This window comes from Neomonachus schauinslandi, chromosome 13 (genome assembly GCF_002201575.2).
Source record: "Neomonachus schauinslandi chromosome 13, ASM220157v2, whole genome shotgun sequence".
Classification (NCBI taxonomy): domain Eukaryota; kingdom Metazoa; phylum Chordata; class Mammalia; order Carnivora; family Phocidae; genus Neomonachus; species Neomonachus schauinslandi.
Window position 1 is genome coordinate 89,731,105 of NC_058415.1, and position 27,224 is coordinate 89,758,328.

The 27,224-nt window shown below is 52.2% G+C and overlaps 1 protein-coding gene across 1 annotated transcript in view; it reads right to left on the reverse strand.

Moving 5' to 3' along the window:
* Positions 1-4,922: 4,922 nt before the first annotated feature.
* DDX31 (DEAD-box helicase 31) overlaps positions 4,923-27,224 on the reverse strand; it is a 67,583-nt gene continuing 45,281 nt past the window's right edge. The window contains exons 18-20 of the mRNA XM_021691554.2: positions 26,036-26,147; positions 20,661-20,829; positions 4,923-5,527 (exon numbers count right to left, since the gene is read on the reverse strand). Coding sequence (XP_021547229.2) covers positions 5,341-5,527; positions 20,661-20,829; positions 26,036-26,147 — 468 coding nt within the window. The 3' untranslated portion in view covers positions 4,923-5,340. The remainder of the gene's footprint in view (positions 5,528-20,660; positions 20,830-26,035; positions 26,148-27,224) is intronic.

The window sequence follows — 27,224 nt, forward strand, 5'->3', positions numbered from 1 at the left end:
AGCGCCCGCCCGCCTCCCCGGGGCTCTGCGTGGGCCCCTTCCGCCTGCCCTTCGGGGGGCGCGGGGTTTCAACGCCCCTTCCCCGGGGCCCCCTGGCCGGCCCTCCTTGGAGTCCCAGCCAGCGTCCCCCGAAGGGCTCTATGCCAAGTCTACTGAGGCCTGGACCCGGACTGAGTCTCCCTAACCCCCCTCGGCGTGCTCCGTCCCGGCCACGCCATCAGGGAGCCACTTCCACCTGCAGGATGTACATACAGGACCCCCGACCCCTCGGCCAGCTTCCCCAAGGCGCCCCCCTGCACCTCCTTGGGAGCAGGTGGAGGGCGACCCCGACGCTGCACTCGTTCCCGCTCCCCCTCTCCATGCTCCAGCTGTACACCCAGCCCTCTCCCCGCACCCCGACAGGCGGAGGGGAGTGTGGAGCCCTCCTCCAAGCGCCCGGGGCCGCGGCAGAGCTGTACATAAGGTGTGCAAAGTGTATATGAAGTTATTTATTCGTGACCCATGAGCCCGTGACCGTGTCCGTGAATCAATGAGTCTGTGGCCTGTGCCCTCTTCCTTCCCAGGCGAGGCAGAAAGGGGTCAAGGGGGCTTGCCCACCACCCCGACCCCCAGCCCCCACCTCCAGCCTCCGTCCGGGGGCACCCAGGCCCTCGGGTTCTCTCTCTTTTTTAAATGTCGAAATAAACTTCTTACAAATGACCACGCGCCTGTCCGCGCTCAGCCCTTCTTTCCCACCCCTCCTTAAGATCCATTTTCCCCTTCTGGGACTCGGCCTCCTTCCATCCTCAATAAGGAAATATTTTTGTCCACCTCTCTTCCTTGGCGCTGTGGTCCGGGGCAGGGGCCCCAACTGGACTCGCCTCCACGGGCAGGGGCCTCCCCTCCCTGGCCTCAGTCTTCCTGTCTCTACAGTGAGGCGAGCTCGCTGCTCTCCCCAACTCCACCCCCCTTCTCCATCTGGTTCCTTGCTGCTCCCAGCCGGTCCCGGGGGCCGGAGCGGGGGTCAGTGCCTGGGTTCGCTCCGCTGCGGGCCGGGCTGCGGTGCCCTCGCTGAGCCGGCTCATCTGGCCGCAACAAGGGCGCCGGCAGCTGGTGACCGGCCCGCTGGGCGTGGGGCCGACAGATGGGCTCCGAGGCTACTCCCCCGCCAGCCCCCTCCGCCCCGCGCCCCGGCCGCGCTCGGGCTCCGGACGCTCCCGGGCCCTGAGGCGACTCCAGCCCCGCGCCGCCAGGACCCCGACGAGCCTTCGCTGGGAGCCTGACACCACATCGGTAACCCCCCAATCCCGCATCTTCTCACTTCCCCCTTTTACCCCGGGAGTACGTAGATGAGACCCAGAGGGGAGCCAAATCCCCGCGTCGGCCCCATGCCCCAGCCTGCGGCTCCAGGATCTCAGGGGAGGGGGGTTTAAGGCTCCAGCCAGACTGGAGGCCTCCAGTTCATGTTCAAAGGGCCAAGGTCTCCTCCTGAGGCCGTTCCCTCTCAGGGGAGGTGGGCGCAGGTGCTCCCCTCCCACACACCAACTGCAGCTTGGAATCTCAGGGCAGAAGACAGGCCCAGGGCTGGGAAGTTTTGGGGCCCCGCAAGCAGAGCCCCCTCCAGTTTTGTGGAAGGATTGCTGTGGGAGAGGGCTGCCTCCTCGGGGGAGGGGTGGAGGGCATGTTTAAACTACCCCCCCCAAACAGACCCTGCTACAGTTTCCTGCCCCCCCCCCCCCGCCCCTCCCGGGCCCCACTGCTTTTCTTTCCTGGGATGGTGAGGGTATTATTCTAATTTTGCAAAATGCACAGCAGCTAATTAAGTCAAGGAGCCTCTCGGCTTTTGAGTTCTTTTGCATGTGAATGGGGGTTGGTAAATCCCCAGCTCTGGCTGTGGTGGGGGGCGAGGGGAGACTGTCCCCAACTCAGGGTTAATGAAGTGGGAAAGGAGTCTCTCATAGCCTCCTGCAAACAAAACCCCCCATGCAACAAACCCAGCCGAAATCCTACATGGATTGACTTAAGCCCAGGGGATAAGTGCTTTAAATTAATCTCATTGAATAAGAATGAGACCAAACAAAACTCTTTAAAATCATATTAAAAATCTATCAAAGGACAACTTGCACTGGTGTGCTTTTCATTTTGTGAAAGTGAAGGAGGTAGACCAGAGCAACCGCCCTTACATTTACACAGCGGCAGTGTAAATCGCAGACACATTCTCAACTATGTAATTGTCCTTGTACCTCAGAGGCGATTTCATAGCTTACATTAATGAAGAACAAGGCTTCCCTACAAGTTTATAATTGCAATATTTTAAATTGTCCTGCAATTCCCATCTGTAATAACTTTACAACCTTTGCCGTGAGGTGGGCTTCTGCTCTCAGCCATTTAGAAGGCTCAGTTGGCTTCTCTGTTCCCAACCCAGGGCCTGGGTGTGAACTCTTTTTAAAATACAAAGAAAGAATGAATGCAAGCCCCCCAGCGGGCAGAACAATAGCAGAGGCTCCCAGGAGGCATCGTCTCTGCTCCTCCACCGGCCCACCCCAGTCCCTTACAAACCTAGGCGCAGCGGGGTCAGGGCAGCGAAGTTTAAAGGAAGTTTGGATTCCCCTGTGAGCCTTGTACAAGGGCTCTGGAAACTTCGGAGGAGCCCAGCTGACTCTAAGGGTGCCCCACTGCCCCCACACAGGCAGGCCTTGCTCGGAGTTCTTCTTATGGTGGGAGCAGATTAAGACATGAGGTGGGGTAGTCACGTAGGCAATTTAACAAGAGCCATGAAGCGCCCTTTCCAAGCAGGGCCACTTCTCCAGTAGAAAAAGCTTTACATTTCCGTGTCATGGAAGCAATGCTTGGATTCGAATGGCTCTCTCTGAATCCATGTTGAGGGCTGCAGTGCTAACTAGCAAGGTCACTAGCAGTTTGGGATGCACCTGCCTTAAGGGGCTCTCATTTACTCCCCTCTTCCCTAAATCTCACCTCCCTTCATCACAGGAAAGGGGAAAAAAAAAAAAAAAAAAAATCAAAGGAATCCACTGGGCTTTGTCAAAATGTCCTTTGCTGAGACCTGGTTGGTTCTGTGCTTCTCCAAGAGTGGAAGATGCTGTGTGCACCAGCACTAACTTAATCACTCGCCAAGGGCTCTCTGCCCTTTGGTGCGTGGGAACGTGGGCCCCTCTGAAGAAATGCAACCACTAAGAGCTGCAAACACGAAGATGTTTTGGATGCAAAACAAGCATGCGACAAGCCAAGGGGAAAATGCTTTAGGCTGCAACACTCCATGCAATGTCCCAATTCTCTGTGACTTTAACTACGGGGATCAGGCTTGCGACAGAGAAATAGGTAAGTTTGGGAAATCAGAAAATCAGAGGCACGATTAAAAATACACACAAAATTAGAATATGTACAGTGGAATTAGGCTAAAGCTTTGCCTAACTGATGCCTGAAATGTATAATCTGTCAGAAGCCATAATAGGAGAAAGAGATTTATTTTAAGGTTATTTAAATTTAGATAATATTAACCCTAAATCTGTTAAATCCATGTTTCATTATTAACTGGGGGTAATATATTGATTCTGCTTAGAAACAGGCCCACAAAGCATCCATGGCAGGAAACATTTCCTCAACCTAAGCGTTAGCAGATTAAGCACAAGCTCCACCTTGGAATCATGGTCCTTTACACTCTGCAGGGCAGGTCCCAGCACGGCTCCCCCAGGAATGCAGAACCCGGACTGGATCTCTCTTGGAATTAGTACATGGGAGGTGGGGGGCGGGGAGCAGGGCTTCTCTTTGATCCTTCCCCATCACTGGCATTAATCCTGTTTTTCACACAGCTGGGTTTTGTCTCTCAAGTTTGATGCCTCCTTTTCTCACCCAAATCCTGTGAACCATTACACTCTGAAGTAAAAGAACGGTGGCAGATTTCCCCAAGTCAGCTTGACATGTGCTGTAGGGCTTTATCATTATCATTATCATTATTGTTAGAAATTTCACCAACCATCCCTATGAATTCATATGTGACAGCCGATCGGAGGAGGTCACACTGTCCCCCTGTGGAGGATCAGTGCTCACTGGGCTCCTGCTGGCCCTCTCCCCAGGGGGCCTCTGGTGTGGGTATCAGCCGACTGCCCTACCCTGGCTACCAGAGAGGGACAGAGGCGAGGGCGCCGACCCCTCCGTGGACCCCGCAGATGGCCACCTTGCAACTCTCACAATCCGCTCCCGGCCACTTTGATGCTGTGGGATCTGGAGGGTTTACTGAAGTGGGGCCTCAGCTCCCTCTGCAGGAACTGGAGGAGGAGGAAGGTGGGAAAGAGAACAGGAGAAAGTGGAGCCAACAGAGCACCTGTCCAGGCAGACTCCCCTCTGGAATCCCCTGCGTCCCAGCTGGACACTTATTGGGCAATCAGTACGCCGGGGGCGGGGGTGGGGAGTTGGGGGGGGGGGCTCTCAAACCTCCCATGGAAACACAGTGGGGAGGGGCGGCTGAGGCCTGGGCCACACTACAAAGAACCCCAGACCCCAGACTTGAAGACAAGGTGGGATTCGGTGGGAAAAAACACTCGGGAGACTGGTGCCCTTTGACTTCCAAGGCAATGGTAAACAAAAATAAAGAAACAAAAGAGGCGCCAGTACATCCATGAGCCGCGAGACAAGTTTTCCATGGCCACGAACAAGGCAGCCACGTGCGTGAATGCCACCTGGGGTCTGGAGCAGCCAGCCGGAGGGCCCGGGAGCCTTCCAACCCATACCCAAGCCTGCCGGGCCCTTTTCCACAAAGCACTCATACATCAAGAAAACGAGCTCGTGGTTTTTCTCGCTCTCACAAACTGCATTCCAGTCCTTACAATCCTATTTTACAAGATGCACGCTAATCCGTGTATCAATACAGGGCAGCTAATGAAAACCTGGAGACAGAACCCTGTCCTGAGGCACGAAGAGGCCTCCCTGCCCATGCTGGCACCACCAGGCCCTCACCAGAGGCCGCAGGGCACCTGTAACCCTGGAGCCAAGACGGTTCTGCTGGAGGAAACACAAAGTATAAGCTATCTCACAGAAGGTAAGAACTAACTGGCTCACCCACACGACGCTGAGCCCCACCCTCACCCCAGGGTGAGGCCTGTGGCTTCTCCCGGTCAGGGACACCGTCTGCAGGGAAAAGTGGCACTGTTCCTTCCCACAAGGCTCCTGACAAGGACGGGACACCAGCCCCGGCCTCTGGGGCCTCCAGGATCCACCCCAAGCCCCAGGCCTGTGTGTGGAGGCAGAGTTAAAAAAAAACAAAAAAAACGAAAACTGTTTTGGGAACTCCTGTTGTCCCCCAGTAAGTCTCTTCGGGTTTTTCTGCTTCACGGGGAGCGTTTCTTAGTTTTTCCCATGGCCGAGGCTGGGCGCCGGTTGTAGACAGTGCTGCGTGGCTGGCTGCCGGGCTCTTGCGTGTTTGTTTTGCTTTTTGACCTTGGCGACGCCGGCCTCCATTCCACTTGAGAATTCGGAACGCAAGATTTCAGCAAGGCGGTGTTTACTCTGGGTCTTCTTATGAAGGTCAGGCCTGAAGAACAGTAACAGCAGAGGGGGAAAAGAAACTTTATTATTTTTTTTCTTTCCCATTTGGAAAGAGGCTGAGAGCAGCTGGTTCCGAGACTGTGGAATTGACATTTTTGTATTAACAGAAGTACAATCCCTTCAATAGTGCTTGTTTTGATATTCTATGCACCAGAAGATTAGATATGGCGCTGACAGATTTTCATAACGGTGGCAAAATATCATGGCATTTTTAAAAGTGAGGCTTTGTTCTGTGTTGTTTTCATGGAAAAAAAAGAACGATACACACTCACACTCTGATGGCAAATGAAGTGTGTGATACAGCAGTTTGCCAAAGGATGAGGAAAAAACCCGCCTTAAAACTCAACAACACTTGGCGGTGAGAGCTCGCCGTGAGCGGCTCCTTGCAAGTGTGGCCCGCGCAGTTCAAAGTCACCGGCCTCCTTCCAATGGGGCCAAACAGGGAAGGCTGGGGTGTCAGTCACATTCACCTCTTCACGGCTGAGGAGACTCCAGGAAGTACTGCTGACCTCGAAAACCCCAACGCCAGGGTGTGCTGGGGCAGCGTGGTCGGTGTCCGCACGGCGGCGGGAGCGGACCACAGACGTGGGTGTGGCTCAAGGGGGTCTCCCTGCCCAACCCACTTGGAAAGTAAGTGCCAAAGGCTGAAAATCAATCTCAGACGTTGAATACTAGTAACTTGTTTTCAAGAGACAGCAGCCTTACCATTTGATCAGAAGATCCGAGGGAGAAATTTGTAGAAGTTCAATTGTACACAGGAAGAATGATTATGAAAATGAATAGTAAATGTTTCCTAAGACAGGATTTTCACCAAAACAACAACAACAACAACAGAAACCCATAGTGTTATGTGGGCCATTCCCTCAACCCCCCGATGGCAGGGTCTTAGGGTAACATGGTGTCTTGGGGTTCTTACAGAAGGCACATGTCATCCTCTGTGACTTACAGTTACAACATTTCCTTTGTAATAATCAGAGCTCAACTGGACTAAAGCTGTGGTCAAAATAAACATAACGGAACTCCTTTAAAACTCAAGAATTAGCAACAGAACTAATGTTGTCCTAATAAACAGATGATGAAAGGCTGTAGAATCGTGTGACGGCGTCACACCTAGGCTAAGGCAACCACTCCTAATTACAGGCACCCTGCGCGCGGCGGGGCGCGGGGCGGGGCGCGGGGCGGGGCGCAGGCGCGGGGCGGCTGAGCCCGCGGCACAGGCAGAGCCTGGCTTTCTACCATGACACACAGTGGGGAAACAGTCACCTTTGTTGGGAAAAACGAAGACTTGAGGATAACGAGGAGCCAGTATTTAAGGGCTGGAGTCTATCAGCAGTGCATGGTCGCGTCAGTGAGTGAGGGGGTACAGAGCACAGTGCTTCCTGGGTTCATGAGCTCACATAATCTCCACAGGACGAGGGTGGTGTGACAGCACCCTCCTGTCACAGACAAGGAACCTATTCTTGCCCAAGACCATCTAGCTCACAGGTGCAGAAGCAGAGACGCAAACATGTCAGAGGGACTCAAGCCTACGCGCTTCCCACCAGGCTGCTGGTCCTGGGGCCAACAATCAGGAAGGTCCAGCAGGATCAAGGGAGACAAATAACCACAATTTGACATGGGGGAGTCCTGGGGTCACACAAGAGGGACAGGGGCCGAATCTGGATGGCCAAGAGGAGAGGCGGGGGTGATGGATGTGCCTGGCCTGGAACCTCGCTCGTTAGCTGAACGACGTGGAACAAGGCTCTCTGGGCTTCAGCTTTCCCATCTGAACAATGGGAGGACACTTAGAACAAAGCTCATAGGTGTTGTAAGGGTTAAACACACACACAGGTTGCCACCTGCCACGTGGAGTTCGGTCAAGCAGTTAAAAACGAGGAAACTGGGCGCCTGGGTGGCTCAGATGGTTAAGCGTCTGCCTTTGGCTCAGGTCATGATCCCAGGGTCCTGGGATCGAGCCCCGCATCGGGCTCCCTGCTCCTTGGGAGCCTGCTTCTCCCTCTGTTTCTCTCTCTATCATGAATAAATAAATAAAATCTTTAAAAAAAAACCAAAAAACGAGGAAACTGAGGTCCAGAGGTGCCAAGCAACTCCCCTAAGGCCACACAGGAGGCAGGCCAGGGCATTTGTGGTTGCACCCCCCTCTCCTACAGGGCACGCATTCTAACTCCGCGGGTCCTGCCCAGGGTGGGCAGGGCGGCCCGCTGTCCCCAGCGGACGGCCGCACCTCGGGGGTCCGGAGTGGGGCTGGGAAGCTGCAGGAGCCAGGCCTGCACTTGAGAACTTGTTCCAAACTGAAGGCTGTCAGTTCTGGTGCTTGTAGTTTATTTTTAGTCGGGTTACATGACAGACGGAGTGAAAAGGTTCTGACAGGAAGAAATGCTGCTGCTTCCCCTTTTGAAGCCAGGTACTCACAATGTGTATAATTTTAAACATAACAACCTGAGTTTCAAAATATGCAAAATTTCAGTCAAAATATCCTCCCCAGCATAGGCTCTACTGCCTCAGAGGCTGCTCCTGCCCCTGCTAACGCACAATAAATAACCAGAATCCAATCGGGGTGACTGACCCCTCACTGCCCACAGGGCAAGCGCCAACTGCAGAAGCGGCACGCTCCCGGCCAAGGGCGCCCGGCGCTGTGCCCGTGCCCCCCTCCCGGCGGTCCTGCAGCCAGGGCGGAGACCGTACCACCAGAGGGGCCACACGGGCAGGCAGATGCACGCACACACTCTGTCCCTTCGCAGACACACACAGCTGGGTGTTCCTGGCGGCAGAAGGCCCCGTCTGCTGGGTACGGGGTGCCACCGAGGGGGCATGTTTACGAAGGAGTTTCAAGTCCATACTGTGGTAGAGGACACTGTTGAAAGTGCGTCTCGGAGGTGGTCCTGCTTAAGCCTGGAGCTTGGTGATCTCAAAATGTCCTAACTATTTTATGATCTCATTCTAGTCTATGTACTTTGAACCTGGGACCCAAACCCAAACTCCAAGGCTCTTGGTGGTCCCGAGAGCAAGCAGGGTTTGATCTTTCAGACCCAGACCCCTTCCTCAGGACGTGGACCTCAGGGTCACCCTGCAGGAGCCTCCCCTGCTGTTGGAACAGCAGGACCCATCTTGCCCCTTGGCCAGCTCGCTGTCTGCTATTCCTTTGTTCTGAGGCCCACGGCCGAGAAGGCAAAGTACAGATGGGAAGGTGGAATGTTCTCAACCCAGGCCCGCGCTGGGTGCATGTGGGCTCTCACTTCCTTCTCCTGCCAAGCTGCAGTTCTCCCAGGGACTCGCCAACTTTCTTGCCCTTCTTGCCCTCCAAATACTCAAACCCCTCTCGAATGCACTTCCCGGTCAACCCGAGTAATCCCGCAGTTACTAAGCAACAGATCAGTTTATCTAACCACAGGGAGTTCCCTTGTAGTGAAGGCTGAATGAGCCCCCTCGGTCACCAGGCTGGATTACCCGGCAGGATGGGCAGATGCCACTTTCCCTGCCAATAAGGTGAAATCACAGCCTAATTAGGAAATCAATATGCCTGCTAGGGTGACCGCTGCAGAGGAGGGGCCTCAGGACCTCCTCCCAGCTTTTATGGACAGACTCACAGAGGGCCACCCCAGCTCCGGCTTGTGTTAGTGGTGTCCTTTTGCAGGACAGAGTGTTTCACTTTATCTTCTTTTATTTACGTACTGTCAAGCCAATTGATGTTTTCTTTTCCGTTTTATCGCTTTAGGGTCAGGCTTACAGAAGTCTTCCTCATCCTCACATTGAAAAATGCTCAAGCATACTACCTTTTAGTCTGCTACTGCCTTAATTCCATAGAGAGTTTCTTCTGGTTTACTGATTTCTCCCCAACAGCTTTCCAGTTATCCAAGACAGTCACTGGACAATAAACCTGCCCCCTCCCCGGGACTCGGAATGCACCCGTCACCCCCTTTCCAACTTTCAGAACACTTCCTGCAGGTGCTGTTTGAAGAGATGGGGAGGATGATGGTGGCCAACACTAATAAAGCCTACCAAATATACTGAAACAACATGTAACTTACACGGGTGGTGAAGGGATTTAAAGGTAAACAAGTCTTAAATCCAAGACTTCCGGCCTGGCCGTGTGGCTGTAATAATTCTACTACCCCCACTCACATGGCACCTAGGGTAGGTCAAGTACTGTTTTTGGCACTCGACAGGTATTAACTCATTTACTTCAACAACAACCCCAGGACACAGGTACCCTCAGCACCCCCAGGGTCACGAACCAGTGACAGAAGAGCTGGGGGTTCAGCCCTGAAAATCTGACCCTGTGACTTGCACACTTAACCACCGTGCTGTTGTCATCAAAACCAGAAGTCTCTTCATGAATTTTTTTTTGTATAAGGGGAGAGGCAGGGGGAGGAGGAGAGAGAATCTTAAGCAGGCTCCATGCCCAGCACGGAGCCCAGTGAGGGGCTCAATCCAATGACCCTGAGATCATGACCTGAGCTGAAAACAAGAGTCGAACGCTTAACGGACTGAGCCACCCAGGCATCCCGAAATACTTTTAATAACAAGACAACATACATGTTATCTCAAAATCTCAGAGACCCTTGGAGCCCCTGATAGAGTGCATCTTAAATGTTAACGGCTGGATAACTCAGGTGATAAACAGCAGTTTAAAAACTCACATTTGTTCAGCTTCATTATAGATACAAAGAGACCCGAATACGTACACTTGCAGAGAAAGTCTGAAGGACATAAAAGATGTGATTCAAGGTTAACTTGGATTGTGGGTTTATGGGTGATTTTAAAGCTTTTCTCTATTTCCTGAATTTTTACAATAAACATTATTTTTATAATCAGAAAAAAGTATATTTTAGGAAAAAAAAATCAAATGGTAGATTTTTGCCCTATGCTGAAAAACCAAAGTATTTTAATCTTTACCCATCAAAACCTCTTTCCTTTTGGCTGTTAGTTTGCTTGATTTTGTGACGGATTTTTCTCTTAAAACAGACACACAGAAGGAGGAGTAGTCAAATGTACTTATTTCTCTGATCTGAAAGATTCTGCATATAAACAAATGACCCAGAGCCATGGTGAGATCGCCCCCCCACCAAGGACTCTGCGGGGAAGCAAGCCCCCCAGCTGGAAGAAAAGTCTGGGTTCTAAGTGATCCTGGTAGGAAACAGGGATGCTTTCAGGTGGCTTGAGACAGACTCAAAGTTTCTACTTCCCGCCTTGCTCTTATGGATGAAGGAAGGCAGCAATGTCTGAGCGGGGTTTGGGTGGCTCTCAGATGGCAGTAAGAGTAACAAACAATTCCAGGGAGAATTTGACAAGCAGTCCCTCTGGTGCAACAAAGTGTTCAAGTAAGGAATCAGCCAGCATGGGATGATAATTTCGCCTACACACTATCAAACCCAAACCTTTCACGGTCACTGAAGGAACAGCAACTGTACCAAGACTCCTTTAACCTTTGGATTCTGTTTCGGCAGATATAAGCTGATGCGTGGACCATATAAGGATGCTTTCTTTATGATTTCTTAGGATCAGACCAACTCTAGCTTCTGTGAAACTACCAGGGCCCCAGAAGCCACCCCATTCCAAGTGAGCCCCGCTGTGGCGGTGGACATTGCAGGAAAATTCCCGAGAGTGGCTTTGTGGACTGCCTTACATCCAAGAACAAGACCCAGTGAAAAGCGGAAGGGAGCTCTGAGCCTCGGGCTGAGGGCAGGCATGCTGCCAGGCCGCAGTGGTCACAGGTGAGCAGTACGTTGACTTTGTGATAGATCTGCCGCCTGTCAGGGCAGGCACAATGGAAGAGAGGACAGAGATAATGTTTAGAGATAGCAGAGGCCTAAAAGTGAAGAGCGGAATCAGAATCCTGGAAATGGAGGGGAACTTAGAGGTTTTGTACCCAAGTGACAGAAGCTCTGCCAGGACTTAGGCACAGACATCCCTGGGCAGGGTGGCAGTGCTGGGGAGGGAAAGGGTAGAAGGCAAGAGCTCTGAGGACCCTGGCTGGAATCCCAGCTCTGCCCCTCACCGAACTGATGCCCCCAGGGAGTCAATAGCTTTCTCCAAGCTTAGTCTCTCCCATGTCAAAAAGTGCCTCCACATCCAGGCCTACGAGCATGTTAGAATGCTTGACACATTTTAATTCTCTCTGAAAATAAGGAGATGGAGAAATACTGAGTGGACATGGAAACAATTAAGTGCATTTGTAACTGGTATGACTATATCCTGAAAATGCTGCCTGAGATTGATAAGCTCGGTGCAGAATTTCAGCACCAAACCCCAGAGCTCAGCCCTCTGGGCCTGTCCTGTTTGACATTATTATGGATGCCTTGGATGACATTATGAGGCATATTTATCACATCTGCAGATGAAAAGCAGCCTGCAGGGACAGCTAACACACGGGATGACAGAACACCTGCCACACCCTAGCAGGCCAAAGGGACGGGCCTCAGCTGAAAGGTGAAACAGAACAGGGACATAGGCAACGTCTTGCTCTTGAGGCAAAGCAGCTGGCTGGAAGACCCGCCCACCTCCCTGCCACACCGAGAGCCTGGCCGGAGCTGAGCCCCCCATGAGCGGCAGCCGCGGTCCCGGCTCTTACCATTAACAGACCAACAGATACGATCACTGTCCTCTTTGTGCTGGTCAGTCTCTGCTGCATGTCTGGGGAGTCTCACGGGCCCGGTTTTGGAAAGAACCTGGGCCAAGAGAAGAGCCGCCCAGAGGAACGACTGTGACCGAGGAGCTGCTAGAGGCGCTGGGCTGCAGGGCCTGGTGGCGGCGCCGAGGGGCAGAGCGGGCCCCTCCGAGGGGGTGGACCCTGGCGCCGTCCCGCACGGGCTGTGCGACTCTCTAAGTCTGGCCGAAGTCCGATTTCTTCTCGTGCCAGTCTGCTCCCTCACAAAAGGATTAAGTAAACTAATGAATCAAAGCGCTTCTCACAGTGCCTATTGCAAAGGCCCTCGTTAAATGTTGACTGTTATTAACAGTCTGGAAAAGAGGAAAGGCGGGAGAGAAGGACCCATCATCAGATATCCGACACATGTCCTGTGGACCAGGGACGGCTTTGATCAACGATAACAGCACCTTATATTTTTGTGTTTGCAAATCATGCACATTCAAGCATTTGAATCTCACAGAGACCACAGAATGGAAAGAAGACCAAAGGAGGGAAAATGAAAGTGGTCTGTCGGGGCTCATTTCCAGGAGCTCTCACAGCAAGCAGGGTCCACTGGGGAGGTGGCGGGGCCCCACGGCTGGGAGGCCTGGAGCAGAGGCTTCCGGACCAAGGAGCCACGGAGGTGGGTCAAGGGCAGGCTGCGGCTGGAGCACTCGGGAATATTCCGGGAAGTGCTCACCCCTCACTCACTGACTCAGAGAGAGGAAGTGGGGCAGTGGGAGACAGTGGCATGGCCTCCACGCCAGGTGCTCCACGTTCAGTACCTTCTCCCATGCCACACAGCCCTACAGGACGACCCACAGTGCAAGTACGCTGTCGCCAGGGCTGGGATCAAGCTCGAGACATCTGATGTCGGCTCCAGGCTTCCCCACTGCACCGCACCCTTCTGCCTCTAGACCCTGAAGGAAGCCAGAGAAAAAGTGGGACTCAGATCCTCCCTGCCATCATCTTCTAGGAGATCTTTCCAGGTGACTGCCCCACAAACACAAAGCTTCTACCACCGACTCCAGGGGTCGATACTCCGCTGGTTTCAAACCAAAGTCTTCTGTATATGCAACCCACTGACCTCCTGCTTCAAGTCTGTTTCTTCTGCTACGTGAACAACTGTCTGCTCACACAGAAAAACAGCTCTAGCAAGTTCCAAATACTTGTTACTTTGCCCAATATCAACTCCAGAAGCTGGAAGCGTCCACAAAGGGCACGCAAGGCAGCACCCAAGTGCTCAGAGCATGGGCTCCAGGCTCTCTCAGACTCAGGGCCATGGGACCAGGCCCGCCCACGTCCTCCCGGGTCACTGGGGACCAGCCCTGGTCACAGGGCCCCAGTGAAGTCTCCGTGGGATCCGCACTTGGAGTCAGCACAGCCGAGAGCACGCAGAAGCCCTGAAGAGTCCCACAGTCCTAGGCTGCCGCTCCAGGGCGGTGCTCCAACTGCATCCCTCTTCTGGATTACTAAGTAGTTAAGACGTTACTCTCCGTTTCGGGCTGTTGCTGTAACTCAGGGCCAGAATGAAGAGGATATCTGAAAAAGACCTGCAGTCATTTTGTTCAGGTCGTAGCAGGACGCAAAGGCTCTGGCCTCATTGAAGTAAGGAGAGCACAGAGGGGCTGGGGACACACACCTTCCTACTCAGGAAAGGAGCCCAAAGACCATGCGGACAGATGAGAGGAGTGAGTCAACCCCAGGAGGGGCCAGGAGGGGCCCAGGATGACTAAAATTGAACGGAGCCATGTGTAGGGAGAGGAAAGCTGGGGCCCACCACGTCCTTTCCTATTTCTCCAATGCTAAGAACCGGAAGAGCTCCGAGCAAGGCCAATCTAACAAAGAGCTTGGCATCTCCTGTTGCATGCAGCCTCAATTGCCATCCGCTGAGTCGTGCTGCGCCAGCTGCGTCTTCCAACTCCAGTACCTGGAAGGCCCCAGCAGCGAACGTGACCGTCCCAGCACCTCCCAGGAGAGGCTGGCTGGGCTCCTGTTCTTTGTTGTCAGCCCTGACGGCTTGACTGAAAGCACACCCTGTGGCTCCTGCTGTCTGCAGGTGACCCAGGTGTGCGGGAAGAGCAAGGTCACTATGAAATCCCTCTAATCGCCTCATTAGCCGGGTGGGGATGAGGGTGTGTTTGTTTCACGAGGAGGCCCAGGGCTGGTAATTGCATGGTGTCAGAGAGAAAAAAATAGTGGTTGAAGCAAAAGGCCAAATGTAAAAAGCTGCATGTGTACCGCTGTAATTAAGCCGGGGCCCACAGCCCCTGACTGGCAAGAAGGGAAAGGAATGAAGACTGGTCTTGCACCGGGTGAGCTGAGGGGAAGAGGGCAAGCCCTCCCTTTGGAGCCTGTGCCCACACCAGGCCACCCACCTGGAACCACCTATGAATGCAACGTGGTGAGCTCAAAACCAACAGGTGACTGAGCGACAACTCTGTGCTGGGCCGTGTGTTCCACCAGAAGAGACCCGGCCACCTTCCACAGTATTTCTGTCCTTGTCACAGTCTGGACAATATACAAGAGTACAGATGTCCCAAAGCGATAATCCAGTGTGGACTTCAAAGTGACCCATCTTCTCTCCCTTGATAGGGGAGGCCAGTCGGACATGGTCTCATCTACAGCCAGTGCAGCTCATCCAGTTTCTGCATTAAATTATCAATTAATCCTGTCTCCAATTCAGAACACACATACACCTAGCCAGCACCTCGTGGCCCTCCTGTGTTAAGGACACCCCATCACCTGCTCCGAGGACCTGGGTCTAGAGACCTGTTAGTCAAGTTCATGACCACCTCCATCCCACTCTTCATGACTTCAGACTTTCCTGAACCAGGGTTGCCTGGGTTGGGGCCTGGGCATCTGTATTGTATACAGCTCCTCAGGAGAGCCTGAGAGCAGGTTCTGCTCCCCTGTTACACAGGACACGCACATCTGTCCTCAAGGCTTTGTCCGGTGGTCCTTAGCTGTTTCCCTCTGGTCTTCAGGCTGAAGTCGAGTGATCTGACCTTCCTGAACCAGCTTGTCCCCCATTCTGTGGGTTGATCCCCAATGCAGGTCCTTGGGAAGAGGGGGTCTGCTGTTGTCACTTGCCTGAGTCATTACAGCAATGAGACCCAGCAAAAGGCTGGCCGCGAGGGTGATGGGTGAGGGCTGTGCAGGCTCTTCGGCCTGGAGCACAGGTTGGAGGGGAGCAGAGTGGCCGCAGGCTGCTGCAGAAGGCCAGAGGAAGGTGAGGGGCCGAGAGCTGCCACTGATCGTGGCAGGGTTCAAGAAGTGGCGGGAAGAGACCAGTGCAAGGTGGCCAGGGTCGTCAACGGTGTTGAATGCTGCTCCGGACCTGATAAGGGGAGATCCGGCCCACATGCAGGGGGTGGGAAGGTTCTCACAGAGACCCCCACGTTTTCAAGTGTGGCTTTATCCAGCCTCTGATCTCATATTTGGCCGATCTTTTTTACAGAATAACTGGCTCAATGAAATCGAGAAAATTTTCACAGTGGGCAAGATTCCAGGTTTGCCTTCAGCTAATTAAGTGATATTAGGGAGATTGTAAATGCCACATAAAAACTGGCAGGCAAGCTGCTCCTAATGATGAGAATATTGCCTTACAGGGAGGTGCAGCTGCAGCTTCTTAATGCGTGTCTCAGAGAGGACCAGCTCCACGTTTACAAGGTTGTTCCTGATAAGACAAGTTCAAGGGTGCTGCACAGCTGACCGCTGGCCACACTTCCTGCTGCCCATCGCAGGGACACTCACAGGGACGGGGAAGGCGGGCGCAAAGAACCAGCAACAAGTGCTCCCGTGTGTTCACGTGCGACACTGTGTCGACGCCCTACACTCCACACCTAGTTTGGTCCCCACGACAGCACCATGAAGCTCCAGTTCCCCGTTTGGGAGGTGGGGCGGAGTAGGCAGAGAGAGGCTGAGTCACCTGTCCCAGGGCACAAACAGGGGAAGTGGCTCAGTCCCGACTCTTCATCACTGTGTGACCCCCCCTTACTCGGCATTTAGGACACGAGGGGGGCACTGGAGTACTAGTCAGTAGGGACTCTCGGTAGTTATTTAACAACTACCGAGCAGGCGAGGGTGAGAATCACAGCAAGTGACAGAGCAAAGGCCTTCAAAATTGCAAAATGCCTCAGACGGAGCTCTGCAAAACCCCCAGTTTAAACGCTGGTGATAAAGCGTTTGTGATCATTCAGATGGGAAAAGTCTGGTGAGCTCCCTCTCCATGAGAGAACGCACTGTATCTAAAACTTTGGGGGTGACAGAGGTTAAGGCAATGCTCTGTGGTGCTCGGGTGCCGGTGGCTCTGCCCCGAGGCCAGGACCCAGGGGAGCCAGGCCCCACATACCCCTGTATTAGTGACCACAGCCTGCCGAGCCCTGGCCACGCACACACAGATCCAGTAGTTAGGGTTAAGAGATCCCTCGTTTCAGACTGTTTACCTGTTTGGTAAGATCAGGTAACACTTAACAAGGCTGGCCTGAGAAAATGTATACAAATAAAACAAAACTGCATTTCTTTTAAGAACAGTCAACAATTCAGACTGTTGTTTTTCTCCTAATTTTAAGAGGAGGGAGCTGAGAACAGGGGAGCATAGTTATTGGGTTACTGATAAAGGCGATGTCCCAGATGTTTCTAGGCACTAAGAAAAACATCAGAAAGACACAGGTGGCAGAAGCCAGGGGTCGACAAGTCTTAGGGAGCTACAGACTAAACCGTCTGGGGAAGAGCAGCGCTTTCATGGTGCCAGCATATAACTCACACGAGAGAGGGTGGTTACAACCAGCTGACTCGCTCTTCCATATTGTCACGGTAGCGCCGACACCGTAAGGCATTCTATTCTTGAACCATTCTCCACGGTGTCAGACAGGTGAGGGATCCGCAGCCGTCCACAGCGTGCCTGCTCACGACTCGTATGTGACTGCCTACACAGACAGACACGCTGGCAAACAACACAACTCTGCCCTCCCGAAGCAGACACACTGGGGCTCAGTGTCCCCTGGGAAGATGGGAAAATTTGGAAGGTCTGTTACCTTTGCTTCTCTGAAGTAACTGCTGAATCTACCTAGATTCAGATCCGAACTGCATTTCACAGGGGGAAAAGGCTGTGTGTTTGTGACGGATGTTGCTAAGGGGCCACTCAATATTTTACCACCAGCACCGACTCCCTGTGTGCGTGTCTGTGTTGGGGTTTGGGGTGGGGGCTGCTTTGGCAGGTCTGCGTTTAGGTGTCAGAAGAGTTTTGTAACCATGACTGTATTTGCGTGCAGGGGAGAAACAGCTCATGTTCCCTTTCAGAACTAAGGACTGAAAAAGGAGACACAGACCTGGTGATTAAGATCTCATTTGGGGACATCATTTCTTTTTCTGAACAGTGGTCAAGCAAAGGACTAAAAGCACATAGACGAGATAAAACTTCCCTTTGCCGTTGCTAACCTGAGCTAACCTGCCCTTGCTTCGCGTTTCTAACGCCCAGACGAACTCCTTGTTTGGTGTCTGCAGGTATCAGAGGTTTGCACAGAACATGTAACTATTCTAGGCAGTAAACCCCATCAAGTGGAATGCAGAATAATTTGGCGAATTTAGTGCTATTACTTGATCCATCCATACAAAACATAAGGAACCACTCTTTCTTGACAGATGGATTTCAGAGGAGACGCCTGGGCTCAGAACAATCACTGTGGCTACAGTGTAACTCTCTGCACTTTGTTGGCTTTAATGCACTTTTCTTCCCAGGGCTCAAGAAGCAGCAACTGGCATTTGCTTGAGCCCTGACTGAGGTGTGGAAAATCTGTCAAGTTTTCTCTGCCGCTTACCCCGACCACAATTATACGGTCCATGTGCAGATTAGCTGCAAAGTCATTCTTCTTGCGCGAGTGACAAGATTTCCCCAAATAAAAAAAGGTGCCTACCATATTCAAGTGCCCGTCTGCGTTAGTGAGGCAGGGGTGGGGTGGGAGGATGTGAGAGTGTGGAGAGAAATGCCTTCAAAAGAAGGGCATAACAACCCAAAAAGTAGCTGTAACTGAGTGATGACATGGCCAGAACAGAGAGCGGTATTGTCGCGGGCGGAGTAATCCTGTGACACACTGCTGTCACTCACCACCCGGCTCCCTGCCGCGCCAGCCAGACATCAAAGGCTGCCCCATACCATCTTACATGCTCTTTATCGGCTAATCAGCCCATTCTTCCCGAAATAAAGCCCTGCTAAATCCCCTGCTCACAGGGGTACAGTAGTCCTGGTGCCCATCTGCTAGCAGGGCCAGCCGAAGCAGGAGGCGGAGGCCTGCTCTCTCCCTAGTGGCTTCTCAAGGTAAGGACAATGCTGGCCCCAAGCCCCCCTCCCAACTGCCTCCCTCCTTGCTGCTCCGCTTTCCAGGACCTGGGGAAGAGCCGAGGACACCCCAGTCTGAAGAGCTGTTATCTGGATTCACACTTGCTAATGAAATTCCCAGTCATAAAGGTACATCAGCTGTGAACAGTAAGATACTGGGACCGCATTTACATGCGGGGAGAGGAATCAGCAAAATACGTGTCTCTTACCAGTAATCGACTGGCACGTGCATTCCTATCTTCTCCAAGTGCCAACATCTTAGAAACGGTGGCAGGATGGCCTGGCTTCCAGATCACTAGGAGGTCACCCTCAGACCTGACCGCAAGCCTCACCCACTCAAAATCAAAGTCAGCATGGAGAGATACCAGCCACCTCCAATCCCAGGACAGCGACCTAACGCTGGTGCACCGCCATTGTGCCTGGGAGTAGATGTGAGGCGTCTTCTCCCTCTGGGAGGACGGGCAGAGAAGTCGCTGGCTGCGGCCCTGACCAGAACACGCAGCTGGGGCAGCAGGCAGCGCCCTGCACCTCAAAACCGCCTGGCAGAAACCAGAGCTGGATGTGTCTTAGTCTTGTCTGGGCATGGATGAACAGCAGCATGACGAGAACGACTTGCCTCACAGAACTACTGGAGTATGGTCCTGTATGAGTGGTATTAACATGAGTAAAAAAAGCAACCACCTTAAAAATCCCCAAATCAGCATTACAATTAGGCAAACTGTATCCATTACAAAGAGCCTTGTAGATGCCAAGTTCCTGAACAGATCATGTTGGATGTTCCAGAATCCTAACCCACCGGGTTTCTAGGTCTCCATTCTAAGGTGCTTCATCTGTATGACCCACCTTCATGCTGATTCTCAAAACAGTTTTGGGAAATCGCTAAAAACACTGATTTCCTTCTCCCTTCTGTAGTTGGGGGACTCGAGGCTCTGGGAAGTTAAGCAGAGACGTGGCCCAAAGGTCAGAAGCTCACATCACAGTGGAGCTGGAACTGAGTCCAAGTCCCCCACATCCAAGGCCAGCGATCATTTCCCTACACTGGGTGGTCCTCTCTCCCTTTTGTCACTGTGCTCCAGAGAGACCAGGCGCCGACGAGGGTGGTGGTGGCGAATGCGCAAGCGGGCATTGTGCAGGAACGTGCAGGAAAAGTGTGGCACGCCCACAGATTCTTAGTCAGGGCAAGTGGATTGTGGCATTTGTAATTAATAAGCAAAAAGAATGACATGCAATACAAAGTGACTGTCCAGAGCATTCAAGAGTTCACTGCCCCCCAAATGTTCGTTCAATGTATCCTTCCCACCCACGTACTACACAAATTCCCCCTAAAAGCAGCCCATGGGATCTGAAGTATTCTGGTTCCTGCAAGGGGTTGAGGCTGATATTAAAAGTACACCCAGTCTCTGAGGAGAGAAGGACCTTTTGTGAAGGTATTTTGTGGTTTCAGGACCTCCTGAAACCATGGGGTGGACTCTGAGCCCAGTCTTCACCCTGCAGGGTCTCCTCCCTAGGACCTCTGGACAGTTCGGAACAGGCTTTCTGCGGGAAGGGAGGGAGGGGGAGAGGGCCTGGCGCTTGCCCGGGTGTGTGCTCAGCACCAAGGAGAGTGAAGAGGTGCAGTGAGGCCAGTGCTGGCCGCTGGAGCCAGCCTGCAGGAGAAAGGTGCTAAGCTGGAACTCCACACGCCGCTCCTCCCATCTCACCAGGACAGGGCCTGGCGAATCTCACAGAACACGCCAGAAGTTCTCGTACAAGCCCCGGAGGCTTTCCAGGGTGAACCACAGCACATCTGAAGCTCTGACTCCAGCAAGTCCCCGAGTTACTCTGCTGGTGGGCAGTGAGGACAACCCAACAGGTTTGTCTTGCTGCCCCAATAATATCCCCACGACATCTGGACCCGACAGGAGACCCCACTGCATTTCTGCAGGTGCCTTAAAAACATTCAGACGAGGTGCTTTTCCTGTTGCTCCAAGCACTTATTATACTGAGAGAGGGGCAGACACTGGTGATCATTTACCACAAGAACCAAAGACGGAAGAGCAGACACTGAGAACGCAGCAGCCCAGCACGTCACCTCCCTGCTGCTGGGCCCAGAGCTCTCCACACCCACCTCACTTCCAGCCATTGTCACAGGGCAAACTCCGCTCATCTTACCTGTTCAGGTTCGCTTTCCTTCTCTTCACAGCTGCCACACTCAGATTCTGGGGGGCATCTCTCAGCCCAAAGCTCTTAGCCACGTGGCCGAGGTGGAGCGACCGGACATGGAAGATATGCTTCAGCTCCCGGGGGTAGGTTGCGTAGGCTCGGATGAAGGCCTGCAGAGCTGGGAGGGAATGGGGGTCAGAGAAGCCATCAGGATGGGGGCTCGGAGAGCCCCACGTGCCCTGGCCCAACGGCTGTCCTGCCCACCATATCTTGCTGGGAAATGCACCACACACAGCCAGGACAGCACCACGTACAGGAACCACCTAAATCTTTACTTGTGTATATATATATTTTTAATTCCTCAAAAACTAAACCTATAGGACACAAGTATCTGTTGATTAAACCCAATCTATTTTCAGGTTGGCACGGGCCCCGCTTTCGCCCCCGTTATAGGCTTGGGGCCTTGCATGGTAGCTGGGACGCCGCAAGCTGCTAAGTGTTTGTCATATAAATGAATGAAGAGCAGAATGAGTGAAGGAACTAAAACATGGTCAATGTGGCATTCTCTCATGAAAAACGAGATCATTAGACCTTTATGTTAGGAAAACATTTTCCTAATTCAACTTCATTTATTTTTGCATAACTAATACGTGCACATGTTATAAAATTGAAAAGGTTCCAAAGGCTTTACCGTGCTTGTCATTCTGCTTATCACCACGACGCCTTACTACTGCTGTAAGTCTGCTCACCCGCAGGCCCCACCTCCACCCCCTATCGACAGGGAGGGCTGCTGCTTCCTCGTGGACTCCTGGGATTTTAGAACCCAATTCATTCTAAAGCATCTAAGATTTACTGATACAGTGCTTCTTACACCCATTTGAAAACTGCATAAAAAAGGCAATGAAAACAGAATTCTAAAAAGGAGGAAAGCAATTATTAAATTTCTAAAACAGCCCACAAAACAGTCTCTCCCCTGAGGATTGCCAACAGTCTAGAGAGGTCCATCCGACGCTGCATCATGGTTTCAGTCCTGTCTTCAAGTTAAGAAGGTGCCCTGCTCTAGAGCCCAGTGCTGGCCAGAGAAAAGGCTGCCATGGTTCGCAGGAGCATGGAGCTCTGGTTACACCTTAACTCGGTATCCCTTTGAGGAAAGAGAAGTTCCTATACCCAGTTCCCCTCAAATATACTGCGATTTCAATGAAAATCAAGTGCCTGCCTCTTCTCACTGCAACAGGGCAAGAGGAGATGGCTCTGAAGGAGCCCCAAGCCCATCGCCGCTCACTTTCCTTCCGAGCCTGGCTCTCCCACTGGCCGAGCCGGAGCCCAGCGCCGCTCGTCTCTTGGAAAAGCAGGCGCTAAACACCAGCCTCTCTCGCCCTTCCTTTGGAGCCACTGGCCTGGCAAGTTTGCCCACAGCTTAAACGTAATATCCCAGCAGCACCTGGAGACTGGCGTTTATGAACAGTAATAAAAAGTGTCATTTTAGCAGATCAGCTCCTGGAAGGATCCTGGGAATCCATGAAAGCTCTATTTACTGAGTAAAGTGAACTCCTTTTCCCAATCGATGAGAAATAATAACCACGGCAACTCCTCTGCACCCCTCTCGTAAATCTGTGCTTACTCCCCTTTTTAATAACTGGGGACTAGCTTTTTCAGGGGAAATCTTTTAACACTTCACATGGTCTGCACTGCCTGCAGGTTCCGACACCAGGTTCCAGACACGGAGCTACCTACTCCAGTCCTCGGGAGGGGCCTGCTGCCACCGCCCCTGGGGCGGGGCGGGGGCGGGGGCGGGGTGCAGGCCTCTTCTCCTCCACGCCCCGGGCCGGGCCGCCGCTTTCCTGAGCCTCAACCCTGACTCCTGGTCTAACAAAGCAGACTGCAGCCACACCAAGCCAAGCCAAAGACTCTGCACCTTTACAATTTCGGTTGTCCAAAGGCTGGCCCAGGCCTCCTCATGCACACTGCTCTCCCACGTAAGCACATTAGCCTCCTATTCCTGCACCAAACTGAAGAGCTGAGGATGGAGAGCCTCCGTCCCAGGAGATGCAGGTGCTCAGCTAAACAGCTCTACAGGAGTAACAAGTTTGCCAAGAAATGGCAGACGTGCCTTCTCCCTCCACAACTGCTCAGGCAGCATTTCGCACTGTGTATTTTTACCAAACCTCCTTGTCCGCAAGGCTCCTATCTTCCTGGGGCCAGCGACACCTGGCTGTCCTCACATCCCTGAATGGCCTCCCGTGTTTGGATGGTTCAGGGAAGCAGGAATTTCAGCAGAAGCTGTTCTAGATGCTTTCCGGGGTCCGTGTCGAGAACTTGCAGCGGGAATAGGGGCTGTAGGGCCCAGAGCAGAGAAAGAGGGCACTTATCGAGGATGGCGGAGGAAGCTGCGGCCACTTAGAGCACGCACTCTGGAGCCATGGGCTCCTATCTCATAGCTGTAAGGGCAATCTATTTCATCCTTGTTCCTCAAATCAGATTTATTCTTGGCCATCTGATCGGGAATAGTAGTATCTTATGGATGATACTTAAGATCAAAGAGGTAGGGAGGAAAGAAACTTGCCCCTGCCCCCAGAAGGACGAACGTCTATGCAGAGTAAAGGCACACACACCTGTCTACCTGACACCACAACAGTATCAAAGCATTTGGTCGAGCAACTGCCTACCTGCAATCACACTGAGAGAGGGGGCTAATCTGTCATCAGTGGTTTGGGTGTTCTTGACTTTGAGGAGCAGCTCTTCCAAGCCAGGCACAACTCCTCCGCATGTGGGCCCCCTGAAGCTGGAGGGGCCTCACCACAGGAAAGTGGTGGTTTGTAGGTAAAGAACTCCAGTTTCTGAAATTTTTGTTCAGGAGTCTGGAGTTCAAACTTCTATTAGCACAGTTTTTAACCACTTGAATCTAGCTAAAGGAGGCAAGAAATGAGGGCGGGGGAAAGCGTGACTCCTTCTGGAAACTGACAACAATTAAACGCTGGTTATTAACAATGACTGGGTCAGGAAATGCAAAAGGAAAACAAATGCATACTTGGCCCAGTTTCTAACTAGTTTTCTGCCATAAAGGCAAAAACCAGCTGCTTTGTTAATTATTCATGAGGTGGGCTCTGAAATGGCATAAAAGGGAGGCACGGAAGTAGTGGGGAATTTGCATATGCAGATTGAAATGCAGAAGAGAGTTTCGACTTGTGGGGTGCAGTCACTGTCCCCCCGTTGTGACCTCCGGAGCTCAGCATGCTAAGTACCAGAAGAGGAAGGAGTGGAGTGGCCGAGACCTACCATAGGCGGCTTCCTCCCAGACCATCACCAATCTGATGTGGAAATCAATCAGCAGAGGAGAAAAATGCCTGTTAATTTCCTTTTTGGTGCCTCAACACCGCAGAATGGCCCCACTCCGATATCCTTTAGAGAGAAGACAAGTAACCCGGCTTGTTTCTTGGCATGAACGATTTCAGTGGTGGTGACGACGAATGAAGACACAAAACCACACTCTCTAAGGATTCCTCACTACACCCTTACTCTGATGACCAGGCACCCTGAGACAGTCATAGTCTCGCTAGGAGATCCAGAACACCTCTGACCTCAAAACCAACGACAAAGATGACGGCATGGCCTTGATTTCTCTCTTTTCATGGCCACTTTGTTATTAACCCAGAACTCCTGCACCACACCACGTGATGCACCACCCAGCAAGCTCACTCTGCCTGTCAACAGACGCCCGACGTTTGTAGTTAAGCCGTGACAAATAATCTATTCCTCTTGAGAGACGTGGGTTAGCACTTCTCTAAAGTAGGTTCCGAGGAGAACCCTTAGGAACTGCTGAATTCACCTGAGGGAAATACGAGCAGAGGCTACTATGGGAAAACAGTCCAGAATGCTACACGCTAATGACTCATCAGTGGTTATGAGGCCATCACTGGGACTTCGTCTTTCATCCTGCATAGCTCTGGTTTGTTCCAGTGTGATGGCAACAAGGGCTGCTTTTATAGTGTGCCAGGCTACCCAGGAGGCACTCAAAAACCTCTGCCGACTAACCCACTGTCCTCGATCTCCCGATGACCACAATTGCCTGGAACCAGTCCCCCAGCACTCACCCCTGCCCCCCAGGCTATTCTCACACCGGCCATCTTCTCCAACCTCTGTGGGCCGCGCCACATCTCTGCTCCAAGTCCTGCAATGGCTCCCGCTGCCCTCGGGGTCCCCCAAAGCCCTCTCCCAAGCCTCCTCTGCTGCGCGGGCCCTCCCCTCCTGTGGCCACCCTGCCCCCCAGAGCTCCTCTGGGCCTGGCACGCCCTCCTGTCAGCAGTGTGTGACCCTCAATTTGCTCGTGCTGCCTTCACAGCAAGGCTCACAATGACCCTCTATGCAAAATGCACTCTGCCCAATTACCCCTTCACCTCCCTTACCTGCTGTTTTTTCCCATAGTTCTTAACCCCTTTTAAAAGACTTATGATTTGTTTATTTTTACTATGCTCACTGTCTGCTCCCCCACTAGAATGTTAGAGAGGTTTCGGTTTCTGTTTTGATTCCTGATGTATCCCAAGCACCTAGAAGGGTGACTAATTCAATAACTATTTGTTAAATGAATGTTGTTTTTTTTAAATTTCAATTCATAAAAGGAAAAGATGATGTTCTGGTAAGCCAGCCCGGCATTCTTCTCAAAATAGCAGGTAACTACCAGAAAGCAGTGAGGGGCCCCCAGCATGGACGGCGTCACTCTGGCATGCATGACACAGTCACCAGCCACGGCGCACGCATGCGGCCGTAAGGAGCTGTTCGGAGCCCCATCCCGCGTGCTCCGCTCTGCTCCACTGAACTGCTGAGTCCCACTAATGCCTGGTGACCCCAGGAGCCGAGTTACCCGGGAAGAGGGTCTGAATATTAAGTGAACACCTAGCTCTCCTGTAAATTCCCCAGGAACTGGGTTCAAGGTCTAGGGCCCTCCCTCAGCACTTCTTTCTCATCTTCCTCTGTATGTCGAAACTGAGACTGCTCAGGTCTGATGCTCCCGGTCCTTACCTTCAACTCTAATTTCCATGCCTACAACGGTCTCTGCTGACGTGTCACGTCTCGTCTATCCAGTTTTCAAAGAAAGACAAAAATGGATCCCTGAGATCCAAGTCACTGGGTCAAAGTTCTAGTCCTACGTAAGCCAAGATAAAGCCTCATTTGTGCGAAACATGGGGAAGGATGAAATTAGCATTTAATATCGCTTTAAAGCCTTCCGTGCCTGCTTCCAGACCCTGCAGAACAAGGGAGACTGAAGGCTTTTGTTGGAGAGCAGAAACCCCCCGGTTGGCCTCTCAGCCTGTCGGGGGTGTGCGAGTGGAGGTGGGGACGGCGTTCTGGGGGCTATCCATGCACAAGCACCCACGAAATCCACCGACCTTTCTTCGCCCAGGAGACCCTCCTCGAGCTGGAGTGCACGTAATCTTCAAACACCGTCTGCAAGACGGTGGCTCGCTCTCGGATTTCCTGGGGGCCAGCAGCACGGGATTTCTGGGAGGGTGGCGGAAGGATTAAAGAAGAGACAGAGTCAGAGTCAGGAATAATGAAGCACTTTATAATAGATTTAATAACAGTAAAACCACCCGGTAACCACCAAGGGGCCAACAAGGGTAATCCTTTCAATATTACTAGAGGAAAAACGGGAGCTATAAAGATGTTAAAGTCAAGCAAAGATGAAGATGGCTTTGTGAGGGAGAAGATCGGGTCTATTTATTTACTTGTTTACTTACTTACTCGTCCTCCTGGCCTCTTGTTCAAAATGAATGCCCACTGGAGACATTCTGGAATTTTCCAAGTCCAATTCAGGCATTTAAAACATCACTGAACACAGGCAGGTTTCACATGACTTGTGTGTCCTACTGAGGCCTTAAATCTTTCCCCTCCCTCACCCTCCTCAGGGGAACAATGGGACCTTCTCTTTAAGAGGGCCCCACAGGGGCCTGCCTAAAATTTAGCCTGTCCTTGAATTTCAGAGCATGCTCCCTCAATTCCTAGGGAGGCTCAGAGTTGTAGTGTTTCAGATCCATTCTTTCAGCGAGGGACCACTGTGCTGGATGCCAGGGACCTATTAAGGAGTTGGCTATTCCTTCACACCACATTCAGAGATGACCACACGATCTCTGCAGCAAACCATCCCTGTGTAAGGAGTGACATCTGTATGCACTAAAGTTCTACAGATGAAAAATATTAATTAAAAAAAAAAATCACATCCTTTTCATTCTTCAAAAATCCCAGAGAAAAGATTTCCTTTCTTTATATCCCCCTAAAACCGAGTGTTGTTTCCTATATCTTTTTTTTTTTTTTTTAAGTAAGCTCTAAACCCAACGTGGGGCTCGAACTCACCACCCCGAGATCAAGGGCCAAATGCTACACCAACTGAGCCAGCCAGGCGCCCGTTTCCTATGTCTTCAAACAAACCCGAATGCTTTCTACTGAATGTAAAACTGAGATCCAAAGAACCCAGATTCTCCAAACTCAATTTGGCTAATAGGTCTCTCCAAAGACACTGATTCTCTCAGAGATGCTACTCAGTCTCTACAGTAACCAACACCCACAGCCCATGTGGGT